The sequence below is a fragment of the Eptatretus burgeri genome, chromosome 6 (assembly GCF_056783735.1).
Source record: "Eptatretus burgeri isolate ZD-2024b chromosome 6, Ebu_testis_v1, whole genome shotgun sequence".
NCBI classification, from domain to species: Eukaryota; Metazoa; Chordata; class Myxini; order Myxiniformes; family Myxinidae; genus Eptatretus; species Eptatretus burgeri.
The window spans coordinates 42,050,990-42,078,834 of NC_140966.1; the positions used below are offsets into that span (position 1 = coordinate 42,050,990).

Sequence of the window (27,845 nt, forward strand, 5' to 3'; positions counted from 1 at the left end):
CAGAACTATATTCGTGACATGTATGCGATGCAAGTTTGTTAATTTCAAAGTGATAGGTCACATGGTTTGGCCGCCATGTTGGATTTAAGAAAAATATTAAATAATGTTTTCTCTGGTATTTCATAAGCCATTGAAGCGAAAATTTGCAAGTGCCTTCCTCGCTCAAGTCTGCATACATGGTAAAAAAATTTTTACCTCAGAAGTCACATGGTTTGGCGGCCATCTTGGATAGAAAAATAGACTTTATCCGATTTACATGAAACTTCACACACTTGTTCGGGTCGACGAGGGAAAGCAGAATTTAAATTTATGATATCATAGGTCACAAGGTTCGGCAGCCATCTTGGATTGAAAATGAATAAATTTTAAAAAATCTTCTTCTCCAGAAGGGAAAGACAGATGAAGACGAAACTTCACACATATATTCCCCATGAGGTCCTTTCTCAAGTTTGTTAATTTCTTCTTGATCGGTCACATGGTTTGGCGGCCATCTTGAAAAAACCCTAAAACCTTCAAACATCTTCTCCAGAAGCTCTGGTCGGATGAAGGCCAGATTTCAGAACTATATTCGGGACACGTAGGGGATATAAGTTTGTTAATTTCGAATTGATAAGTCACACGGTTTGGCCGCCATATTGGATTTAAGAAAATATTAAATAATGTTTTCTCTGGAACCGCTTAACCTCACGAATCGAAAGTTTACAATTATCATCTACCATCGTGTGTGCACGCGTGGTAAAAATTATGATGTCACACGTCACATGGTTTGGCGGCCATCTTGGATAGAAAAACGCACCTTTACCGATTGACACGAAACTTCACAAACGTGTTCCAATACCCAGTTGGAAGCAGAATATAAATTTGTGATGTCATAGGTCACATGGTTCGTCAGCCATCTTGGATTGAAAAATAATATCTTAAAACGTCTTTTTCTCTGAAACGACTGAACAGATCCAGGCGAAACTCCACCACTATGACCGCCTCTCCATGACGAATAAAAAGTTCTCACCCCCTTTTGAGGTACGACGCAACGTTTGGCAGCCATAGTGGATTGAAGGAAAAATATTAATTAATGTTTACTCTGGAACTACTGCATCAATAAATGTGAAACATCACCTTTATGGTGGAACAGTCATGCGGAATGAGGGTTTGAAATTTCAACGGGATCGGGCCCAGGGTTTGGCAGCCATGTTTGTTTTAAGAAAAATATTAAATAATGTTTTCTCTGGAACTGCTTAACCTGGAGAAGCGAAAATTTGCAGTTATCATCCACCATCGTGTTTGCACATGTGGTGCAAATTATGACATCACAAGTCACATGGTTTGGCCGCCATCTTGGATTGAAGGATAAATATTAATTAATGTTTACTCTGGAACCACTGCCTCTATACATGCGAAACTTCAGATTTATAATTCAGGCGACATGCAAAACAAAAGTTTAAAATTTCAACCTGATCGGTCACGCGGTTTGGGAGACAGAATTATTTAATTATTTGAATCTAGAAGCCAGTAATAACGAAATTGAACGCTTTGTGCTGCCCGGTTCGTAACTCGTCTGTTCCGCGCCATCTCGAAGCATGCCTGTGCTTGTATCACCATTAAATAATGTTTTCTCTGGCACCGCTTATCCTTTCAATGCGAAAATTGCGACAATGATTTAAGTCCCATGTTGTGTCAAAGGCGGACGGACTGGGTACCCGGTCATCACTGCCAGCAGTTATAAAGTGGCAGTTCTAGTTATTATTACTATTGTTATTGTTTTTTGTTTTGTTTTGTTTTTTTTTCAACAAATGAAACTCGGATTCTGAGATGAACTCGTCAACTCGGACTCCAAGTGAGCCTCTCATTGAGTCGTGAATTTGTTCACCGCTGTGGAGGGGTTTTTCCAGCGTTTGTCGATGTCATCCATTTCTTATGGATGGGAGAGGAAGCAGGATTTGGAGCGCCGCTGAACAAACGCACAGAGACACTTTGCGAACGATAGATAGAATGATAAACGAAGAAAAATTAAAAGTATATGGAAGGAGTGTGACGACAACGGCGTGTTACAAAGATCCTTTCATTGCACTTTGTGATTGAGATGTTCACATCTTTTATTTCTATCAGATGTTTCCCAAGCCTGGATTGCACACAATGGCACTGTATAAAAGGTGTTGCTCAAAAATACCAGCTAACACTTCTCTATCAATCTGTTTCTTTTACCAATCCTCTCTCTTACCTTGTCTTTTACCTGCCCCTTTTAACCCCTAACCAATTACCCCCACACTATCCCTGAGAGGGAAGACATTATTTCTTTGAATGTTTTGCTTCCTCTTCCTCCCATTTGTAAGAACAGGCTCTTTGGAAGTATTGTGTTCTTAAAGGCAGTGGCTGATCGTTCTCCGTATGCTATATCCTTCCTCTCTTTCTTCTTTTAGATTTTCAGATGTGCAGGTGCTCTGCCTGCCAAGCACCCACTGAACAATTACCGGATGCACATTGTATAACCTTCTGGATGGCGATTATCCAGCCCCTCGCACAGCCTGCTGTAGCAAATGCGATCTCGAGTTTATTTTCTTTTAATTCTTCTGTTGAAATTGAGAAAAACTGCCATACTTTTGTGCTTTCTACAAGATTTTTTTCACTGCTTTGAATATTTTTTTTTCCATTCTTTGAATAAACATTTGCCTTTGTTAAAGGCTGCTGGTTTGGAAAGGTGAAAATGATGAGAAGCAGACATGCAGCCAGCATAATCAAACCTATATTTTGGCTTTTCATTTTTAACATTAACACGAGAAGTCATTTTTTCATTTTGGCATAAATAATTTGAAAAATCTAAAAAGTGTAAAAGGTGTTTGTGTTTTATTTTTATTTTATTTTATTTTCTATTTTTATTTTTTTAATATTGGAAAACTATTCACATCGCCTGATGTGATCAACAATGGTGAAACATTCTGAAACATGGATAGAGAGCATTTTGTGAGTAATTGGGTTGGTGGACAAAGGGCTTTTCAATCATTCTCAAAACTTCCTTTTGGATCTAATCTTGTTTCTTACATCAAAAGTTTTTAAAAGACTTGTGAAAATATTTTAATTTTCCAAATGTTTACGTCATGAAATCCATGCATTGCTTTCTTCCTCCTCTTCACACAATTTCTCTTACAAATCTGTCACAAATGCAACCTCTCCAGCTTGGCGTAACACCCCCCCCCACCTTGCCTTGGATCGTGCCTGCCCCTCCTCCCTCCATTCCCATCAGACGTCGCACCTGCCATCCTCCCACCCACCCGCTGGAAGTCGCCCCCTTCCCCACGCCGGATGTTGCCTCTACCCACCCCCCAACCGGACATCGCTCTACCCCCTCACAAGATGTCACTCCCCTCTCCCCACCCCCAGAAAGACGTCACACTTGTCTTCACCCCCCCCCCCCGCAAGACGTCGCACTTGTCGTCAACCCCCCCGCAAGACGTCACACTTGTCGTCACCCCCTTGCAAGACATCGCACTTGCCGTCACCCCCCTGCAAGACGTCGCACTTGCCGTCACCCCCCTCCCCTGCAAGACGTCGCACTTGCCGTCACCCCTCCCCTGCAAGACGTCGCACTTGTCGTCACCCCCCTGCAAGACGTCGCACTTTCCATCACCCCCCTGCAAGACGTTGCACTTGCCGTTAGGGTTAGTCACGGTTGCACTTGCCGGATGTCACGCCCCTCTTCATCTCTACCCCCCTCACGCCCCTGCGGACGTCGTACTCCTCCCCCACCAGGCATCGGCCCCCTCTTCCCCCCTTCCCCAGCGGTGTGTTGTGCCCTGAGCGTTGTCCCCCTGCTGGGCATTGTCCCACCCCTGCTGGGTGTAGCGCCTCCCCTCCCACCTACCAGGTGTTGCGCACCTTTCCCTCCTGCCAGGCATCACCCTCTCACTCCTCTTACCCCTGCTGAGCATCGTACCCCTTCCCCCTGCTAGGCGTCACCCCCACCCCCTCGCCTCTGTCGGGCGTCGCGCCCCCCTCTCCCCTGCCGGGCGAGGCTTCGCGTTCTTCTCCTCCCTGCCGGGCGTCATCCCGCTCTTCCCTGCCGGGCAGCATGCTGCCCTTCAACTGCTGTGCATTGCACCCCACCCCTCCTCCCTCTGGGCGTCGTGCCCCCTATTCATTTTTATCAAGGTATGTTGTGTACGGTATACATTTTGTGTTTTCAATGAGGTAATTATTTTTCATCCATCTGTATAGTGTGGAGTTGGGAGGGGGGAATGGATGTGGAGTTTGGAAGGGGGAATGGATGTGGACATGTGGAGAGGGGCGAGACTAGGGGGGAGAGAGGGGGGCGGCAAGAGAGGAGGGAGTGAGAGCGGGGGGAGCGAGAGAGAGGGGCGGCACAATTCTTCTTCTTCTTTGTTTGATATGACGTCACGATTGACGCTGGGGACCTGAGTATGTTTCCCAGGTGTTTCGCAAGTTATGGCCATTTATGATATGGTTGGTCTGATCTAATTGAAACAATGCCCCAATCCAGTCGTCGTTTACGAGAATGAAGGAACGAAGCTGCACGTACGGGCCCGCGCCTACGGGCCCGCACTAGTTGTTATAATACTTGCTTCAGTTGATTTGGATACGTATCGCTTTTGGAATAGTACTGTCCATCTTATCCCCCCCCCCCCGCCACCCTCCCTCCCCTCCTACAATCCCGGCCTGGTTTGGTTGAGTTCACATTTACATTGGATTAATTTTCCTAATATAACGATTAATGTTTTATGTATTGTTGCGGGCCCGGTGAGAAGACCACTAGGTGGGGGAAAGCTATGTCGATTCCCACCAGACTCCCCAGAATTGTAGGCCGTCGCTCACGGATAATTCCGTGACGCAGCGGGTCGCTTAACCGACCGTGGACGCCAATAAATCAACCGCGTGACCGAGGGTCCTGCCACCTATGGAATCGGGTTACCTAATTAACCACCGGGGAACCACGCCCTTGGTGCGCCTTGTCCGAACCGGATCACTCTACCGGATCGGATCACCTTTCCGGATCGGATGCAGCCGAGCGACACTGCCAACGACGTACCGGGTAGAAGGAACGGACCCTTGGGAATAAAGACCCGGCTAAACCTGGATTCAAACCAAGCTGGACCAATGAGGGAAAAGACAAAAGCGAGCTGGGAACATTTCTACAACAATTATTTATTTACAATAAGCGAGGAAAAGCATGTGGCACAACAAAGGTTTATTGGGGTGTAATGCAGGGAAAGATGAGAGAGGTGTGGGGTGCGGCAATTTTACAAGCAACTTACAAAGCAGACATAGTGCAGACTTGACGCGAGATTAAGAAAAGCAACAATCACAACAATAAAATATCTTATACAGGCTTACCTAACGGACAGGCGCCAACACTCTCAGACACACACTCAGACAAAGTAAACCCAATTGTGAAAGGGACTTTTGCAGCCAGGGAGGGAGGGAGTTGAGGTTACAGTTTCTGGGTACCTGGGCATTTTGGGGGAGGGATGCTCCGTGGTGCGGCACCTGACAATGGTTGAGTTGTTCGGCCACACCCGTACGTGTGGAGATCGTGTCTGCAGGAGGGGCGAGAGATGGTCTCTGGCATGTTAAATGTGTTGCAGGACCATGTGTTGTTAAATGTGCAGGACCATGTTAAATGTGTTGCAGGGCAGGCAGGACCAGGCAAGAGGCTGTTTGTCAAGGTCGGAGATGAGGAACAGAAAGCGGGACCAGACAGGAGATTTGGTCGAGAAGCAAGGGGCGGTTCGACGTCGTGTCGGCAGAGACAAGTGGCAGGAACACTCGCTCTCAATGACTCCTCTCCTTCAATTCTCCTTACTCCTGCTTCAATGCTCAAAAACTTCTCTCAATTCTCCTTCCAACCAACTTGCAATTCTCTTCCCAACCAACTTGCAATTACACGGAGGTCCGCGCTTTTTAGAACCCGGAGGTCAGGGAGGAGCCTTGCCGAAACCTGACGTCATTGTCCGAGCCGAGTATGCCGATTGGACCAGCCCTTCACGTGGTCCGCCTTTCTGGCCTGGGTTTCAGCCAGACCTCTGGTATGGTCCGCCCACGCCGTGCCTGTCTGGCATTTGGCAGGTGGATGGTTATGCAGCCACAGCGTTTGTCCAGCCGAACGTCAGGATTTTGCCTCGGAAAACGAGTCGCTGGGTAGACGGTGGTACGCTGTGGCCAGAGAAACGAACGTAGCAAGCGAGATGAAGGCACTGTGGATCATAAAAGGAGGGAATAAAATAAATGGGGAAAAATGATTTATTCATCCTAACTAATAGCCCATCGCAACGCACTCCCTTGTCTTCCCACTACATGAAAGGAAGGGGCCTAACTGCGTGTATATTAGTGGAATAACTGACTCAGGACCACTATCTGTTGTATGCATGTGGTTCCGAGAACCACAACAGTATTTTTAAATTTTGGGTTGCATGCACTAGCCCAGAGACAAAGTAACTTACTCGTTTTGGAATCACTATCATAGCTTCAGCAGTTATTGAGGTAGGTTGGGCTACAGTTTTACATTGTTTCGAGACGGGAAGAAGCAGAAGAAGTGCAAATTGGCATTTTGGATGTCATAGGCAGTGAGTTTTGGGGAACAACGTGGAATGCTAGACTCTCAAAGCTCAAGATATGTCTCGAAAGACAGCCCTGATCTCATATCTAACATTGAGGGCCTCCATCCATCGTTTGGAGATTAGGAGCAGCATGTCCAAGGTGGATTGACCTTGTCTGAATCTCAATTGGTGACCCGAGATGAGGTCGCCAGAAAAATGGAAGGACTTTATATTAGCTGTGATGATGGATTCCATAACGTTGCTGATGATTGGAATTAAGCTAATCAGTTTGTGTTAAATGGATCCGTTTTTGCACCTTGTTGCCTCTGCCACCAAAGGTGGATGGAGATTGTGTTTTTACCCCTATCTGTCAGTTTGTTTGTTTGTTACTTGGCAAAAAAATTTTTTTGCCAAGTATGTTGGTCTGTCGCGTTCGTCTCTGTCTATCTGTCTGTCGGTTTTTCACAAGGATTTTTGGCCACAGTTTTCAAGCAATCGTTCTGAAATTTTTTTGTGTATGTAGTTAACTGGCCAAGGACAGCAATGCTTCATTTTGGTAAAGATCCGAATCCGGATCCGATAATTTTTTTTTAGTGAGTCTTCACCATTGAGAGATGTGGCCAAAAACGATATATAGCACAATATCTCAAAAGGTTATGGGTGGATTCCACAGAAACTTTGTGGACCGTTTGGGGGTGTGAAAAGGACTAATTGATTCAATTTTGGTGAAGATTCAAATGCGGATCTGGATATAAGAATTTTTTTTTGAATGATTCTTCACCATTGAGAGATGGGGCCAAAAACGATGTGTAGCATGATATCTCTAAAAGTTGTGGACGAATTGTGACAGAACTAGGTGGAAGAGTTGGTTAGGTGACGAGAACAAGCCGATTCGATTTTGGTTCAGGTCTAGTTTCAGATCCGACCTATCGGTGGGATACAACATTTAAACTGTTCAGCCTGGCGGAGGTATGCGCTCGTCCGAGTGCTGTTCTGTTTCGCCAAGTGTCACTCTACGACTGATTTTTCATTTGTCTGTTTGTCACATGATTTTTGGCCACAGTTTTCAAACAATCGTTGTGTGTGTGTGTGTGTGTGTGTGTGTGTGTGTGTGTGTGTGTGTGTGTGTGTGTGTGTGTGTGTGTGTGTGTGTGTGTGTGTGTGTGTGTGTGTGTGTGTGTGTGTGTGTGTGTGTAGGTGACCTGCCAAGGACAGCAACGTTTAATTTTGGTGAAGATCCATATCTGGATCTGAGAATTTTTAAAGTGATTCTTCACCATTGAGAGATATGGCTAAAAATGATATATAGCACAAGATTGTCGATGGATTCGGACGACACTTGGTGGACAGATTGGATGTGTGACAAGGACGAATCGTTTCAATTTTGGTGAAGATCTGAATTCAGATCTAGAAACGAGAATTATTAAATTTTTAAGTGCTTCTTCACCATTGAGAGATGGGGTCAAAAACGATATTGCATGATATCTCAAAAAGTTGTGGATGGATTCGCATTATACTTGGTGGACATGTTGGGTGTGTGACAAGGACAAATTGGTTCAATTTTTGTGAAAATCCGGATCCCAGAATTTTTCAAGTGACTCTTCACCATTGAGAGATTGGGCCAAAAACGATTTTTAGCACAATATCTCAATGGTTATGGAAGGATTCACACAAAACTTGGTGCACACGTTGGGAGTGCCACGAGGAAGAATTGATTTAATTTTGGTGAAGATCCGAATCCAGGTCTGGATACGAGAATTATTATCGTGCCAAAACGAAGTTTTTTGCAAGATATGTTCGTCAGCTTGTATGTTTATTTTTTTATTTTATTTTATTTTTTTGGTTTGTCTGTAATCACGTATCGATCACTCTGCAGAGCACAGTTATCATTGGAAATTTTTGTAACTTCGCATATCAGAGGCCTATAGAGGTCCCTTTCAGTGCACAAAATTTTCAAGGTCAAAGGTCAAGGTCACTTTGTCGCAAATCAGGGGAGTCGACGAAACCCGTATTTTTTTGAGCGGATCGTCTTCAAACTTCATGGGAATATAGTTCATGGTCTGGCGCTCAGCTGATTAATTTTTGGTGGCGATCGGCATTGACTTTCATGGTTAGCGCTGGAGGTCGAAAGTTTTTGACCCCAAGGTCAAATTTTGAAATCTTAGGTAACATATCGTGTAATACCTCAACTTGAACACCTCGATGAGTGCTTTCTAGATATGTCAAGCTTGAGACATTATGACGTCATTTGGTGACGTTATGAGGCAAACGCATATTTTTCATGGTTACTCTGTAGAACGATTCTCATCGGAATCTCTCGGAGGCAGATATTCCTCAAGGAGTCGCTCCTGTTGGATCGCAGCTCTGTTCACCTCAGTGTGACCTTAAAGAAGTCACACGTGGTCAACTTTTGGCAAGATACGGACCACCCTGATGGTGACATTGGTTTTTATTTAATTTTTAACTGATTCTTTGTTGAGAAATGGGGCCAAAAACAATATGAAGCACAATATCTCAAAAGGTTATGGATGGATTACGCAGAAACTTTGTGGACAGGTTGTGTGTGTGTGAAAAGGATTAATTAATTAATTAGATTTTGGTGAAGATTCGAATCTGGATTTGAGAATTTTTTCAGTGATGTTCATCATTGCGAGATGGGGCCAAAAAACTGTCGAACACGATATCTCAAAGTTGTGCAAGACTTGTGACAAAACAAGGTGGAGGAGTTGGTTAAGGTGACAAGAACAAACCGATTCGGTTTTGGTTAAGGTTCGGATTCAGATCCGACCTATCCGTGGGATACAAAATTTAAACTGTTCAGCCTGGCGGAGGTATGCGCTCTACTGAGTGCCCTTCTAGTTTTTTTTTTTTTAAATGTGTCTATGCCGAAGTGACGGGTTGTATAAAGAAAGGAGTTCGTCCAGAGAGCATCTCTCTCAGCTAATCTGGAAATGTTTCTACATTGGTCTGATTAATCGACATCTCAAGGAGATGCGGATGGACCAGGTATCTCTCTTGGGGATGGCCAGATGGAGGCCCCAGGAGTACCCACAGAAAGTGGATGTGACTATGTGCTGCTCTGGTGCATATGCTCCCATACCTGACCTGACCTGATAAATGGAACATGTCCTTTAATCCTGGAAAATCCCACAGTCTCACCCTATAAAGACAGCAAGCCACAGCAAGTGCTCATCTGCCATTAGGGGTTTTGTAATCGTAGTATTGCAGGTTCGTTGGACGTCGTACGCAGATATAGACATAAGGAATAGTTTTCATACAGAGACCTTCGGCCATTTACTCATTCCCAAAGAAGCTCCGTGAAAGCTCCTTAAAGGCTCCGGGAAAGCTCCGTGAAAGCTCTGAAGAGCTCCGTGAAACTAAAGGAATGATGTTGCTTTGTGACAACAATACTTCAGAAGTGTATTACAATTCCATTATAAATCAAACGAACAGGAAACGGACCTCAAATGGCGTCAAAATACGTTACGCGAATGGAACAAATGTACATGACGTGCAATGCGGTGACACGAAAACGCGTACAAAATGCATTCCAATCTTTCTGATTACGTGAAGTCTTGCGATCAGCTACATATATATATATATATATATATATATATATATATATATATATATATATATATATATATATATATATATATATATATATATATATATATACACTGACCACTTTGAACCTCCTGAATGAGTTGCACTTGTACAGTATGTAGATAAAACCTAGAATGGGCCTGGTCACACCGATGGCCTCGTGGCTCGATTATGAACCTCACAACGCAGTGTTAGCTTCACAACACGATGTATGCAAGCTTCGCAGGTATGGACCTCGCAACGCAGTATAAGCTTTACAACAAGATGTAAGCTTCACAGAGTGGTGTAAGCTTCGCAGAGTGCCGAAGTTTTTGGCTTCCCAGAATGCATCTGCATCCGTTCTGAGCTCTGCTCAGAACATTAATGGCATTGTAAATCTTTACTTGCTGACAAATGTCATGATTGACGTGACACACCCTATCACTTTGGAATCATCGTTAAATGTGCCCACCTATTTCCTTGGCCATCCACTGTAAGAGGTTCAGTTTATTGAACTTGTAGGCCTCACCCTCATCCATGACATTTACTGGGCCGACCACATAGGAAAGCTGTCCTCCAAAGCCAGCGGCGGATTCGGCATCCTCTTTTGATCCACATCTTTCCTTTGAAAATCAGAGTTGCTCACCATTTCATGGCCTTCGTTCATAGCTCATTGGAGTGCTGGTCTCTGCTAAGGACCGATGCCCCAGCATCAAATCTGTCTAGCTCCTACATTCTGTGCAGTCAGACACTCAGAATTTTTGCAATCTCCCTTGAGGAGGCTGAAGCACATGGTCTGTTTATCTCACATTGCAGGCATGTCGGTATTCTCTCTCTTTTCCACCTTCTATTCACCAAGATTGCTCCCTCTGCTCTCCCAGTCTTCCGACCCCACCAGAAACTTCAGTATGCACATGTTCTTCCTGTGACTCTCTTCTGGTCGACTTCCAAAATCCAGGCTGACTGCACACCTCAACTCTCCTCTTCTCCACTACTCTGGTCTATGGAACTGCCTTCCAGAGGCTGTTCTGTCTCACTCTTTCCTCCAGTGCTTGAAGTAGGCAGTGCACCACCATCTTGTCATCCCCCCCCCCATCTTGAACCATGGTTCTCCTTCCCCACTGTCAATTTAACCATGCCCGTCCATGAGCTTTGTTTTTGTAGAAAAAAAGGGGATAAACAACTTCTTATCAAATGATGAAGCTTTAATAAATTGCATATGAAGTACAAAGAGAGCTATATTTGCTTTTGTTGATGACCCTCTTGTATTGTACGTATGTGGCTGCAGATCCGGCAAGCCTTGCAGAAGGCTGGGGGCGACCGAAGTTTGGCTGAGAAGGCACTCATCACAGCATGGCCTTGTCTGGTGAATTCAGAGGAAGTCCGGTCTGCTCGTCGTGACGCTGTCCGGAAGAAAATGGAGGAGGTTTGGACACTATCCTGAATACCCCCTGCACATCACATATGCACATTGGGAAAGGGGAAGGTTCAGAAAAATGAGGTGAAAGGAAGAAACTGAAGGTGGATGGAGTGAGTGGATCATGGGCCCGTAGGGATGGTTGTCAAAGATTCCTTTTTCTTGTTTGAAATTTGGAGATAGACCTCAAAATTTATATCTCATCGCATAAATTGCAAATATTGGCCATTTGTTGAAGAACATCGGGAACAAAATTCCTCATTCAAAAGTACGACAGCAATTTCACGGAACAATATTATATTGAACTAGAAGGGCACTCAGTGGAGCACATACCTCCGCCACGCAATGCCTGATCCACGAGAACATATCGGGCCCAATACATTTTTGAAATATCATGCTATATTGATGTGGTGCCGGGTTCGGTGGCGAGGACGACTGCTCGATGGAGCAGTCGGGCCGTCTCCCAGAGAACACCGGAATTGGAAGGTCGTCACCCCGGATAACTCGGGAGTCGACGGGTCGCTTAAAGGACCGTGGTCACCGATATTTCGACGGCGTGAGGTAGGGTCCACTTGTCTAATTCCAATTTACCTAAGAACCCACGCCGTCTAACTACCGGGGAAGCCACACCCTCGGCCGACTTTTCCGAACTGAGTCGCTGTTACGGACTCTGATCTGGCGTAACCGAGCGGAAGTTACCAAAGCCGCGCTGGACCAAATGACAATTTACAGCACAAACGGCCTCTATTTCTCAAGCCCTCACCGTGCTGGGTCAATGACAGAAATGACAGGCAACGAGCTGGTACATTTAACGGGTTTATTTACAATAATCGGGAAGGGAGACAGAGCAGAGTTATCACGAATATTCAGGCAAATGTACAATGAGCAATCAACACTTGTACTATTTCTACTTATAGGATGGCGCCACCACAGACACACACACACACCAAAAGAAAATGGACCCAGATTGTCTATTTTGACCCTCGCAGCCAAGGGGATAGACAGGCTGGGGGTCAGAGTTCTGCTGGTACCTTGGCCGCATTTGCACGGCTTGCTGACCTGCCTTTGTGGAGCTCGGGATTCTTGTGGAAAGGCTTGGGAAGATTGGACGCTCCAACCACCATGGTGGGACTCGAACCCACACGGACAACCTCGCACCAAGCGCCCAGGAACCAAGACGAAGCGGCAGAGGCCAACCAGCACCAAGACGGAAGATGGCCAGCAGACCAGACGAGACGACCCAGACGGATCGCATCGACAATTCTTCAACCCCTCCTGCGAGGTGGGAGGGATCCGTCCTGAGGTAACTCTGCCTCCCATTGGACGGGTGGCGTGTCGGTGGCCCGCCCCCAAAGAGGCTCTGTAGTTGTTTCTGGCCTTCTGGCTTCCCATTGGCTGGAGTGATTCGGCTTTGCTCGCTCTTCGTCCATTGGCTGGAGGAAACACTCCCTGCCCTTCTTTGGAGCGGAGCCTCAATCTGAGGCGATGGAGGCTCCTCCCACGCCTTCAGCCAAAAACATGTGGATAATGGAGTCAGTGCGCGAAGGTTTGGTTGGGTGGCAGAACGAAGCAGGATGTTATTGTTGGAGAATATCAAAAAAATTAACCACAAAATAACTCGCAGCGCACACATGAAATTCCCGTTAGACACAGGTGATGGATTCTAACTACACACATATATTTAACGAAATAACTAAACTTTGGGACTGCTGACTGTCTGTGTGCAAAAGGCTTCCAAATCCGTAACAATATATCGTTTTTCTCCTGATCTCTCAATGGTGAAAAATCACTTTGAAAATTAAATAATTCGGGTATCCAGATCCGGATACGTATCCATTCGCGTTGCGATGGGCTTTTAGTTAGGATTATAAATCATTTCTTCCCTTTTATTTTATTCCCCCTCTTATTGGAACCACAGCGTGACGAGTGCCTACCCAGAAACTGGTTATCTGAGGCAGAATCCCGAGGATGGTTATGGTAGCTGCACCACCATCTACCTTCCCAGACCCGGACACGTGGTGTGGTCGGGCCTTGCCGGCCTCTGGCGAGACCCCGCCCAGGAAGGTGAACCGCATGAAGGCCCAGACAATCAGGATGGAGGATGACGTCTGCTTCGCCATGGCTTTACCCTCTAGCTCCGTGATCTATAAGATACGAAGCAATCCTCCGAGTAGGGTGGTATGGGATGAAAAGGAGTTCGTGGTTGGATTTGAGAGAAAGAAAGGAAGGAGTTGGATTTGGAAGTGCTTCGTGTTCGGTGGGTTCGTTGGTCGGTTGGGAAGGTCGAAGGAGGTTGCGGTAGAAGGATTGGAAGTGTACAGTTGTTGAAAGGGTCGTTGTTACGGAGTGTCTGCCCACGTCTCACCTCGGCGGCCCACCTGTTGTGCTGGTCCGCGCACACCCGACCTCGACCGGATCTCTTGTCGGGTCCTGTCTGCTGCCCCGTTCCCACCTTGGACTCTGCGCTCTCCACTCAAGCTCCTCCACGGACTCGAACTCCACACGGCCGGCTGTGGTCCAAACTGTACGACTGTTGTCAGGTGCTGCACCACGGCGCACTCATTCCCCCGAAACTCAGGTACCGAGGACTGCGACCTCAACTCCCTCCCTTCCAAGCTGCAAGAGTCCCCTTTTCTTTTCGTTGGGTTTGTTTTGTCTGTGTGCGTGTCTGAGAGTGTGGTGCCTGTCTTTTAAGTAAAATTGTATAAGATCTTTGATTATTGTAATTCTTGCTTTTATTATTCTCGCGTAAGTCTGCTCTGTGTTCGCTTTGGTAAGTTGCTGTATAATTGTCGCACTACTTCTCTCTCATCTTTCCCCTGCATAACATAACCAAAAAACCTTGTTCCTGTGCTATGTGCTTTTCCTCGCCTTAGTGTAAATAAATCATTGTAGAAATGTTCCCAGCTCATTTTTGTCTTTTCCTCCATTGGTCCAGAATGGTTCGAATCTGAGTTTAGCCAGGTCTTTATCCCCGATAATCCGTTCCTACGAGCCGGTACGTCCTTGGCAGTTCCGCTCGGCTGCATCCGATCCGGAAAGGTAGTTGGTACTTGGTACTTGGTACTCTACCGTAGTCGGTAGAGTGATCCAGTTCGAGCAAGGAGTACTGAGGGCGTGGTTCCTCAGTAGTCGAAACCGCATGGTTATTTAGGTAACTTGATTCTAGACAAGAGGACCCTATGCCATGCGGTTGAGGTATTGGTGTCCACGGTTGGTTAAACGACCCGCCGCGTCACGGAATTATTCGTGAGCGACGGCCCACAATTCCGGGGAGTCTAGTGGGAATCGACGTAACTTCCCCCACCTCGTGGTCGTTCTCTCCGCCAGACCCCGGCCCGCAACAGTATATTTCATTATCTTGCCAAAACGAAGTTTTTGCAAGATATGTTAGTCAGCTTGTATGTTATTTTTTTATTTTTTATTTTTATTTTTTTGTTTGTCTGTAATCACGTATAAAAAATTCTGCAGAGCACAGTTATCATTGGAAATGTTTGTAACTTCGCATATCAGAGGCCTATAGAGGTCCCTTTCAGTGCACAAAATTTTGAAGGTCAAGGTCACTTTGTCGCAAATCAGGGGAGTCGACGAAACCCTTATTTTTTGAGTAATTTTGATCGGAGTCTTCAAACTTCATGGGAATATAGTTCATGTTCTGGCGCTCAGCTGATTAATTTTTGGTGGCGATTGGCCTTGACCTTCCTATGTTTTTTTTTTCTGTAATCACGTATAAATCACTCTGCAGAGCACAGTTATCATTGGAAATTTTTGTAACTTCGCATATCGGAAGCCTATAGAGGTTCCTTTCAGCGCATAAAATTTTCAAGGTCAAGGTCACTTTGTCGCAAATCAGGGGAGTCGACGAAACCCTTATTTTTTGAGTAATTTTGATCGGATCGCCTTCGAACTTCATGGGAATATAGTTCATGGTCTGTTGCTCAGCTGATTAATTTTTGGTGGCGATTGGCCTTGACCTTCATGGTTAGTGCCTAAGGTCAAACATATTTGACCCCAAGGTCAAATTTTCAAGTTTTAGGAATCATATCGTGTAGTACCTCAAATTGAACACCTCGATGAGTGCTTTATAGATATGTCAGGCTTGAGACATTATGACGTCATTTGGTGACGTTATGAGGCAAACGCATATTTTTCATGGTTACTCGAGAACGATTCTCATCGGAGTCTCTCGTCGGCAGATATTCCTCAAGGAGTCGCTCCTGGTGGGGATAGCAGCTCTGTTCACCTCAGTGTGACCTTAAAGAAGTCACATGTGCTCACCTTTTGGCAAGATACGGGTCACCCTGTGGGTGACATTGGTTTTTTTTTATCATTCATGTATCATGCACTCTACAAAGCATCTGACCTGCCAAAGCAGTTTCTTTGGCAAGGGTTATGTAATTTTAATTTTATTTTACTTTTTTTTGGTCTTTAAAGTCGACTTGAGCATGGTTTGCTGCTGCCATCGAGATTGGAGGTGAAGCAGTGTCCATGCACACATGGCGTTTAATGTCGTGTTGCATTTATCTGGTCGGAAGGGATTTGTTTTGTGTCAAGATATATATATATATATATATATATATATATATATATATATATATATATATATATATATATATATATATATATATATATATATATATATATATATATATATATATATATATATATATATATATATATATATATATATGTATATGTGTGTACACACCCACGGACATGCCTGGATACAAAGCTTTCGCTGTGAATGTTCAACAAATCTTGCACTGTTGCTGAGTGTATACGCTGTTGACTATGGCTCCTAATTGTTGTTGTTGTTTCTGCGTTTCTGTTGTTGCCTTGCTGTGTGGTTTTCCATCTGTTGGATTACAATGACATGAACAAAAGTTGTGATCTCATGTCCGGTCAACTTATTGTGCAACTCCTATCAACATAATTTCAACCAAAACATTTCAATCCTGACATTACAACAAAACATTTTACTCCTCAAATCAGGACATCATCTGCAAATGACATGAGTTTGTTGTCTGGTAGGGCCAGCTCATCTAATTCCGCCCAACCTCATTCAACAGCCCTCATCTTTTCTCGCTTGATGTTGGCAGGCAATGTCATCGAGTATCTTCTGTTAGTCACCGTTGTACCCATGGACATTCTAAGTTGCATTCCATACTTGCTGAATGGAACATTTGAACATTAAGTGATGGTGTGAACAATGCAGAATGACATACTGCATTGATTGGTCATGAGTTGTGATAAAGATTGACATTTGTGGTGTATCCGAACCTTGATTCGCTGGCTAGGATGAATTGAAAGAAAATAACTTTTGGCCTACCTTTTTCTGGAGTGGGAAGGACATCTCGGATCCGCGTTTAAACGGCGTTGGTTTTGCAATCTCTAATAACTTTGTGAAAATTACGGCAAATGTGCCGTGTTCTGTGAGTGACTGCATAATAACTCTTTGTCTCCAAATTTCTCCAACTTTTTGTCAATTGTTTGTGCTTCTGCACCAACAATGATGAAATGATTAAGAACTTTTATAACATTATTGAACAATCTGTTTCAAAAATTCCTTTGTGTGATTGATTAATTCTACTCGGTGATTTTATTGCCCATGTAGGGCGAGACTTTTAAAGTTGGCAGAGTGTGCTTGGTGGGCACAGTTCAGGTTTGGCCAATTTGAAAGGTCTTCTTTTGCTCTCAAAATGTTCCAAACATCAACTTGCAATTTGTTACACTTTCTTTAGAGTGCTGGTCATGAGTAGGGGTACTTGGCAGCATGCGTGGTCTGAGCAATGGCACACGATTATATTATTTCATTGCTTGATGATGTGCATGCTGTGCATGCTGTGCATGTCATGAGGGGTGCCGAATGCAATACCGACCACTTTCTTTTATGTTGCATTTTCTCTTGGGCAATCTATAAGGGTCAATTTGCTCGAAATAAAACTTCACCTTCATTTAATGTGCATAAAATAAAAAATGAAGTGTGCTCCAATAATTTCCGTCAAAAAGTTAACTCAGATCAATAATAATCGGTCAATCATTATTTCTAACAATACTGACATTTTGTCAAACTGGGACTTTTTGAAAAAGCTTGTTTTGGATGTGACAAAAGAGTATTGGTGTGAGTAAAAGGCAAAATCAAGACTGGTTTGATGATGATGATTCGGAAATTCAAAACTTGTTAGAAACTCGTAATGCAGTTTCAAATAACTTCTACTCGTGCAACAAGAACAGCAACGCATGATTCGCATGTGGAGCGAAAAAAATCTTCATCACTTCACACTCATTTTGCAAAAAATCTGTGGTGGCAAAACAAAGTAATTGAAATCCAACATCTGGCTGATTGTAGAAATTCCCACAAATTTGTCTGAGAAATAAAAATATATTTTTGTCCAATTAAAAAAAAATCAAGCCCTCCTCTCCTCACTGAAAATGGTGATGTTTAAACAGACATGTCTCAAATTTTGAATCACTGGCATGAGCATTTCCCTAATCTTTTCAAAGCTAACTATAATTTCTCGATTCGCATCTTGGATTCAAACTCTTTACGTTCCGTTCAGGAAAATCGAGCCACCGCACCATTCATCTCTGAAATATATGATGCAATCGAGCAAATTAAAAACAAACAAAACAACTTCTGGTGAATATTCCCCCTCCATCCCATCCCTTACCTCAAATGGCTGCACTGCACGTGCCCGTGAAAAGGCTGAATGCCTAAATTCGGTGTTTGCATCGAAATCTTGTGTCCAAAACCCATCGCTTTCTGTACCCACCTTACCCAATCACACCCAACTGTCCCTGGACTCTGTCCTTTACCCCTGACAAGGTGGAGAGCTTGCTGACAAAACTCGACTCAGATTCTGCAACCGGTCCAGACGGCATCAGCCCACGTGTCCTAAAAACCTGCTCCTCTGCTCTTGCTCACCCTCTCTCTGTTCTATTCACCCTCTCATTTGCACAAGGTCATCTGCCATCTGCTTGGAAATCAAGAAACATCACTGCCCTGCATAAAAAAGGTATCAAAACAGATCCATGCAACTTCAGACCAATCAGCCTTCTCCCAATCATTAGCAAGGTTATGGAATCCATCATCGCTTCAGACAATAAATCCTTCCTCTTCTCCAATAGCTTGATTTCTAATCATCAATTTGGTTTCAGACCAGGTCACTCTACCCTGGATATGCTGCTTCTGCTCTCCCAACAATGGATGGAGGTACTCAATGCCAGACATGAAATCATAGCCATATCGCTGGACATATCACGTGCTTTTGACACGGTCTGGCACCCTGCCCTCCTCACCAAACTCTCTTCCGATTGTATCCAAGGCCATCTCCACTTATGGCTCACAGACTTCCTCTCCTGTCACAGCCAACGTGTGCCCCGAATTGGAGTTCTTTCATCCCCTCTTCCTGTCCAGGCTGGAGTTCCTCAAGGTAGCATTCTGGGCCCTGTTTTTTTTTCTGGTTTTTATCAATGATCTCTCCGACTCTCTGGAAAATCCTCTTCATCTCTTTGCTGATGACTCCACCCTCTGCCGTACCATCTGTCATCCCTCAGACCGGCAAGCAGCAGCTTCTTCGCTTTCTGAAGATCTGGGTAAAATCACGAACTGGTCCAACACGTGGAATATGTCTTTCAATACGAACAAATCTCATACTCTCACTATGTCTCTCCAAAGGGCACGTTTGGAACCCTCCCCCCCCCATCAACTTTCTCAACAATCCTCTTGAAGAAGTCCTTTCTTTCAAGCTTCTGGGTCTCACTATCTGCCATGATCTCTCCTGAGAAAGCCACATTTCAAACCTCGCCTCCAAACTCAGTCACCGACTGTGAATCCTCCGTCGTGCAAAGTCCTTCCTCGGCCCTCTTGAGCTCCTGACCACTTACAAAGCTTTCGTCCGCAGCCTGATGGAGTACTGCTCTCACCTCTGGGCTGGTGCTTCTGCCTCTCAGCTTTCCCGGCTTCAAGCTGTGGAAACCAAGGCATTTCGGATCATTGGTATCTCCCACAATGAGGCTGAGTCTTTGGGGCTCTCACTCTCTCACCGCAGGCTGGTCGGTGGTCTTTCTGTCTTCTACCGTCTCCTCTCCGGTCTTGCCCCCCCCTCCTCTGCTCTGTCTGCGATTTGTCCCCACCATATTTCCGCAGGGCGCTCAAGGACCGCCAACAACCCCCTTCTGGTAAAACTACCAAAATCACGAATTACTGCTCACCTTCACTGTTTCATTCCTCTTTCTTCCCACCTTTGGAATAAACTCCCTCACTCTGTTCAATCCCATTCTTCCCTCTAAGCCTTCAAAACAGCTGTTCACCACCACCTCTTATCATCCCTCATCCAAATCCTCGATCTTTTCTACCCCCATTAATCCACCCCAAACCCACCTCCTTCAAATTCCCTGCTTTCCTTCCTGAAAGTCCCTGTAATGTCCATCTTCTCTTCCCCATGTTCCCCGCCCCATCCCTTTCCCTTCCACAGATCTCCTAATGTCTCTGTTCCCCATTGTTTTGTCCTTCCCTCTCCCGCCCCTCTTGTCTCATGCCCCCCTTGCTGTGCGTTGTGTGTTAGCTCTCATACGAGCCTTGTTAAGGTATACAAAAAAAAACCCAGATGTTATTATTAATAAATAAATAAAATAAATGGAATTAAAAACAACCGATTTATATTCCAATGGAATTTTGGAAAATTGCCCTCATCCACACTGACTTTCTGTTTTGTCTTTTTTTCTACTTTTTGGTTTCACGAGTTTTCGCCAAGCAATTTCAAGAATGAAAATGTTATTACAATTTTCTAAAAAGGTGACTGGTCAAATGCAATCAATAATCGTGGAATTCGTCTACTTTCGGCTGCTGCAAAAAAAAATTTGCCAAAATTATACAAAGTCATCTCATTTCTTTCAGCAAAAGACTTAAGTGAGTCCTTGAGTGAAAATCGTTGTTGATGGGATTTTCTCTCTGCGTCAAATCCAGGAGGAATGTCGAGACCAAAATCTTCCTCTCTTTGCTGTTTTTATCGATTTTACCGATGCTTTGATAATTGAAATCGATCTTTATTGTGGAAAATTTTTAGGTAGATTTGGTTGTCCGGGCAAACTAATGTCACTGATCCGTTGTCTGCGCGATACTATGATTGGTCACATCAAATTTAACAATGAGCTGTCGGCCCCGTTTGTGGTTGAGAAAGGTGTGAAGCAGGCTGTGTACTTGCTCAAACCTTGTTCACATTGGAGTGGTATTTGTGTGCAAATTGATGGTGGATCTTTCAATCTGCATCGCCTCTCGGCTGACTCAAATTTTTTCAAGAAGTTTGTTAGCAAATTCTTGTATGCTAACGACTGTGCATTTGTCAGAAATTCAGCTTCTGACTTGCAACAAACTTTCAATCTCTTTTCAGCAACGACTGACTTTAGCTTAACAATCAATCAAACTAAAACAGAAACTTTACATCAACCAATCTTTCCTCAAAATTTTTCAAATGCACCCTCTTCTGCCATTTGATGGCACTGCATTCAATTTGGTGGACAACTTTGTTTATTTTGACAGCAATATTTCAAATTACCTCAGCAAATGATCGTTAAATTAGTCGCCGTTTCTTGGCTTCGGCAACCTGTGGAGTCATGTGGCACTCTGATGGCATTAATTTTTCAAACAAAATTTGCTGTGTATCATGCTGTACTTTTATCTACTCTCACCTGTGGACTTGATACTTTCCCCTTTTATGCCGACCAAATTAAATGGCTCGATGCGCTGCAACAATGTCATGCGTCAAATTCTGAAAATCAATTTGTCTGGCTTTTTATCTTACCGAGAAGTTGAGTGCATTTCGAACTTCAAACTGATGTTCGCCAATCTGGCCAGAGCAATGCTGTGTTGGGTCGGCCACGTGTGTCGTATGGCCGACAACCGACTGCCAAAATCAATTTTTATTCCTCCGCCGATGGAGTCGCCAGAGGCATTATGTTTTTGGGTTGTCTGTCTTGCTCTCTGGCAGTCAGTCCGTCTGTCCGTGCATGAGTCCGTGATGGGTTTTCATTACCGTGATAACTTAAGAATGGCTGAAAGGATCTAAGTCAAACTTGGTACAAGTATATATTCTGATGAAGGATAAAATATTATTAGATCGTGGGGTTAAAAGGCCACATGTCCTGTTGGATAAAAATTCTGTTACCACACAAACTTGTGAACCAGTGATGGGATTTTGACCAAACTTTGTACACAAAGCAAGATGTGGTGTTTGCATGGCTCAGTTCGCTTCATCTTGTCACAAGTCACCTTGACCAGAAAAATAAAAAATGACCGTTTTTTTTACAGCCATTTTTCCCTGCTGTGCAGGGGTTAGGCTTTTTCTTGAGGCAATGTTTTATGGCCGGATGCCCTTCCTGACGCCAACCCTGGTCGCCTCTTACGACACACAGGGATATGGTACACCTATTCTAACCGGGGCATACACCGGGACCAGTACACTGGTACTCATTTCGCCGACCTCAGATGGATGACAGGCTGAGTCAACCCCCTGGTGTTAATTCAGCAGCAAACGGGGCTTGAACTCAGGACCCTGGGATCCCAAGCCGCCACTCTAACCACTAAGCCAACACCAGGCTTGTCACCTTGACCAGAATGGAACCTATATTCGTGTATTATTTTTTGATTTCTCATCTGCCTTTAACATTATGCAACCATTTCCCCTTCTGAAAGTGTTGGGTGACCTGTGTCTGAACCCCCATATCCTACTCTGGGTGGAAAGTTTCTTACAGCAGGTGAGGGTGAATGGTAGTTTATCAAAGTTATCAATCTTAAATGCTGGTGCTCCACAAGGCTGTGCATTATCACCTCCACTGTTCAGTCTATACACCAATGGATCTGTGGCCCTCAAATTTGTGTGTAACTTTAATTAAGTATCCGGACGATACCGCCATTGTTGGCTGTCTTTCTGATCAGTCATCCTTTGTATTGTACCTCGATGAGATTGATGCATTCAATAAGTGGTGTGGGGATTTTGTCTCACTCTGAATGTGCGCAAAACTAAAGAGATTATTTTGGATTTTAGAAAATGGCTCAATCATGAGCCTGGAACCATAAATGGTGATAAGGTGGAAATTGTTAACAAATTCAAATACCTGGGCACTATTATTGATGACGAGCTTCCTTTTGATGAAAATACCGGTTCTATTAACAATAAATCGACGCAAAGATTGTATCTTTTCAGGAAGTTGAATTCATTTGGTGTGATCTCACGAGTGATGTGGATGTTAACTAAATCCTTGCTGATCAGTGTTTTGTCATTTAATTTGGTTTCCTGGTATAGTTATCTAAATGTGCGGAGTAAGTCACGACTGAGAAAGGTCATGACACTGGCATTTAAAGTGGGTGGCCCTTCAACCTGCATGGGGTCTCTGTATTTCCGAGCATTGAAAAGGAAGATGATGCATGTATGTACCGATGAAAGTCACTTCTTTAACGGACTTTTTGAAAAACTGCCATCAGGGAGACGCTTTCGTGCTCGGCCGATGAAGAACATTTTCAAAAAGTCATTTGTACAATCTTCAATTCAAGTGTTAAATTCAAATTCTTAACCATTTTCTGTTTAGTCCAGTGGTTCCCAAACAGTGCGGTGCACCACACCAGTGTGGCGCGAGAGGATGACAGGTGTTGCGGGCAGATTCAAAGACAATCGAAGAAACATTTAATCATTCAAAGAAACACTTTTTTGAATGTATTTCTTATCAATAAAAAATTTGGTGTGCCGCGAGCAAATTTTTATTCTGAAAGTGCAGCCCAGTGAAAAAAGTTTGGGAACCACTGGTTTAGTCCATCTTCCATATTTTTTTTTACCCTGTTTTTTTATCCCTTGTGATGTTTTATGGGTTTTTTCATGATTTTTGAAATTAGTGTCACCAAAGAGGAATTTCCTGGATACAGGACAATACAGATTATTATTACCCTCGCCGAAGGAGAGGGTATTGCATTTGGGTCCGTTTGTCTGTCTGTCTGTCTTTGTCTGTTTGTTTGTCCGCTCAGAACTTTCGTGTTTTTCTCTGCAACTGTTTGGTGGATTGAGACAAAATTTTCACCATTGGTTCAACTACTCATGTAGAATGTTTTAATTATATTTATGATGTCATAGGTCATGTGGTGTCAGCCATGTTGGAAAAACGGAAAAAATTTAGACCACCGTGTCTCTGAAACCACACCAAGGAAAAAAATGAAACTTGGCATAGCAAGTACTCCTCATGGGGAATGTGTGATTTTTTTTTTAATGATGTCATAGGTGCCCTTATTATGACGTCACAATTGCAAATGTAGAACTCCACATCCGATTAGTATGAAAATTTTTGAGGGTCATCTCAGGATAAAATGATCCACACGAAATAATTTCATGTCATTGGTCACGTGATTCGGCAGCCATATTGTTTTTTGGGGGTTTTTTTTTAAACCTTCAAAAAGCTTCTTCTCTGAAGTAGCTGCACAAATCGAGGTGAAACTTTACACGTATGACGCCTATCCATGAGGAACAAAAGGTTCACACATATGACATCATACGTTACATGGTTTGGCAGCCATATTGGATTTACCCTAAAACCTATGAAAAATCTTCCCCAGTACGACTGGACAAATTGAGGGGAAAGCTCACAGAAATGTTCCCCAAGCCTTGGGTGTACAAGTTTCTGAAGGAATGATTGATAGGTCACATGGCTTGGTAGCCATATTGGATGGAATAAAAATATTATATAATGTTTTCTCTGAAACCGCTTAATCAATCGACATGAAACTTTACATTTGTGATCTAGTAGTGATGGAAAATACGAGTTTTAAATTTCAACTTGATTGGACACATGGTCTGGCAGCCAGAATTATTAAATTTTTTGATCTGGGTTCTTTTTGATTTCTTTTTTCTTTTTCTTTTTAATTTTCTTATTTTTAATAAGGTTCACTTGGCTTGCTTGGATGGGTTTGAGGGTGGAGGTGTCGCAGCTGAAATGTGAATGCTATCCAAGTTCCTCCTGATGATTTCATCTTTGCTTTTTTGCTTGTTCGGGTTCCTTTTCATGACTCCGATGCAGGACTGTACCGATTTGATCTTCCATTTCATTTGAATCGAATTAATTTTAATCCCATTCCACATTCAATTGATTAATAATGAAAAACGTCATGGGTCAGGGTCAGGTGTCCAATCAAAGCAGGACGTCTTGGACCCCAGTCATAATTGCCTGCAGTTATAAAGTGCAGTTCTAATTATGTCTCTTACAAAACACACCAGTACGCAAACGCCACACAAAACAAGTTCTGGCGAGGGTCTGCAATCTCTGATTACTCTTTTTATTATTATTATTATTATGACATGAGTTTGGCAGAAATCTGACACCACCAAAATCCTGCCCATGAGGTCACTGCTCTTGAGTATGTCCTTCAGCATTTGATCTGTAGCTTCCACTGCTAATCGGTGTGACATTATAGCTTCCTCCCAAAAAATGACTTCACATTCATGGAGAAGGGATGCCAATGCCAAGCCACGTTTGATGGCACACACTGTCGTTTCTGTGCATGCCAGGTTGAGTGGGATCTTAAATGTAGAATGAACTGTTCGTCCACCTTGAAGAAGCTGGGCAGCAATCCCACTGCTTGAAGCTGCCAATGTCATGACCACTGGAATGAACCTTTGCGAGAATGAAGTTTCTGAGGAACGTCTTGCCTGTGTCACCAGAAGCATCCAGGAAGATCAATTATCTGAGCCCAGAATTGATGTGTGCCATCACCCTGTTATAAACAATCTTTTGGTCTTCCGTAAGCTGTGGCTTTGTTTGATCAACGTGATTATGAAGTGCCACCTGGTGATAAGCCTTCTCTCGGTGAATTTCTCTTGCCAGTATGTTGTCATCCTGATGTCACTCTGGAATCGGAAATCCGTACACATCCAGCGTCTGGCCTTCCATTACCTCTACAGTGTCTGACAGACGGATGAGTGCTTCATTGAAGATGTGGCATTTATATTCCATGCATGTCTGCGTTGCTTCCAAGTGACATTTGTTTAGAACATCTTCCATCATGCATTCGTTGTTGTTCCCAGAGCATGGATGGGTTGGCAAGCTCACAGGTTGTTAGCAAAATGGTGAAGAGTGAGTTCAACATTTATGGAGAAGAGCTTTCTGAAGCTTCTTGCATGCAAAGGTGCAAATGCTAGTCATCCTCCAGCAGACCCAAGAGGCAGCAGGCCTTTCTAAAGGTGAAGCAATTGATCCCTTGTATTGTCTTGGTGTCTTCAAACAAGTCGGTGCCTTTCTTGTGCTGAAGCAACAGCCGTAGATAGAAGCCTTCATGCTGCTTAGTATGGACATTGTACATTCTTCCAAGAGCGGTGCTCCTTTTAGAAGTAGTCTTTTTTGCCATCATGGAAGACATCTTCTACGTTGCGCTTTTGCCACTTTTCGCCTGACATGATCCACATGAATAACTCTAGCACACATGTGTATAAAATGTCAAAAATAAAAATCTATTATGCCAATTACCGAATATGCAGTGCCTGTGTGGAATGGGGCTCTCACAAATAATCAAACTCTACGAATTGAAAGAGTTAAAAAAAACGAGCTCTTCGGATTGTACTTGGACGAGAATACACTACGTATCATGACGTTCTCACACAGTGCTCACTTCAATTTTCTGGAAGATCGCAGAAAATCTTCGTGTACATCGTTCATGCCAAAAATCCTGAAATGTACTTCCCAATTCAGGGTCTCCACCAACAATTAATAATACCAATGTGAACATTCCAGGATTTCGTTGTAAAACCAATCGCATGAAAAATAATGCTCTTCCATATCTTGTCCATGCAATCAATGATGACTGGACATTGTAAATCATCGTCTAAAACCACACCGGTTCCAACATTGATTCTGATTTGTGGATAATTTCCACCACATTGTTTAGCCATTCTTCTTGTCTTCCTTTTTTGTTTAGATTCCTGCTTCTTCCCAAACTTACTTTCTCCTCGTCCTTTTGTCTTCTTCCATCTTTTGTTTCTATTATTCTTCTCTTCTTCTTTCTTCTCCTCCTCCTCCTATTTAGATCTCCCCCCCACCCCCTCCTCCCTTTTCATGTCCTTATTATGATATGCAAGAAGAGTATAACACCAATTTCTTACTTACACATTATGTTGTTTTAAAGTCAATACCTCTGTGTGAGTGCAATACATTTTATGCTGACATTTTCAAACTAGGCACCGTTGTTGTTAATACCTGTTCTTGTTTTTCTTATTCTCATATAACTTACTCCTGATCTTATTTCCATTGTTTGTATTAATGGTGGTCCTCATAACATTAACATTTGATTTGATTTGATTTGATTTGATTTTGTTCGTCGTTTGTTGTAATTGTGCGGTAAAATGAATGTATGATGGACATATCTTGTAATTTTTTTTTTTGTGTGTGGAATTATTGCAGATGATTTATATATTTTAATTTGACTTTATATTGATGATAAGAAGCAATTTAGCAACGTTTTACTTATTACAATAACTTGTACGCACTTTTCAGATTATTTATTTTTTACACTCTGCATGTTCACTCTATGTAAACCATGTGCATTTCGGCTTATTGCCACGATGCCTTGGCAGGAATAAAACCATTTTTTGATTTGATTTGACTTCCCCCTTCAAGTACTGCACATAAGCAAGCAAATGCGAGAAAGAAATGTATTGTGACGTCCACGGGACTTGAACAGTCCCGCCAACGTAGAATGAGCCGAAACGATGGAGGCGGTTTATTTATTTAACCCAAAGATGGCGGTTCTAATCGCTCTACCGCAAACGGGACGAGGAAGGTGGCACGAGTCGCTTTTCACTGAGTTGATAACGTTTATTCCTCTAACCAGAAATAACAAGACTCGGCAAGAAGAGGGATCCAGGGCGATTCGACGGGATGGTGTGGGATCGGGCGTGGGGAAAACACAGACAATTCCTATGAATATACAATTCTCAAACCCTCTAAGGTGCCAAGTACACACACACACACACACACACACACACACACACACACACACACACACACACACACACACACACACACACACACACACACACACACACACACACACAACGTAGCTACTTCTGGTGGTCAGGCTGGACCGTGGTGTGGACGCAACTGTCCCTGGATCAGCGTCGGACGAGCTGGCCTTGCTCTCGTCAGGGGGGCAGGAGAAACCGTGGTGCTGTCGACCTCCTGGTCCTGGCCCAAGTCCGCTCACAGCCGCCAGGGAACCAGTTCTGGCGCCAAATTGCGAGCAGGAGAGGGAGGCAGGTCCGCCCGCC

At 43.7% G+C, this 27,845-nt stretch overlaps 1 protein-coding gene across 2 annotated transcripts in view; it reads left to right on the forward strand.

Annotated features, from left to right (window-relative positions):
• Positions 1-27,845, forward strand: part of SIRT7 (sirtuin 7) — an 83,272-nt gene that overhangs the window by 13,074 nt on the left and 42,353 nt on the right. The window contains exons 1-2 of one of the 2 annotated variants that reach the window (XM_085884711.1): positions 10,305-11,187; positions 11,419-11,556. In XM_085884711.1, coding sequence (XP_085740837.1) covers positions 10,783-11,187; positions 11,419-11,556 — 543 coding nt within the window. In that variant the 5' untranslated portion in view covers positions 10,305-10,782. Of the gene's footprint in view, positions 1-10,304; positions 11,188-11,418; positions 11,557-27,845 lie in introns of those variants that run through there. The other variant, XM_085884712.1, reaches the window with a different exon arrangement.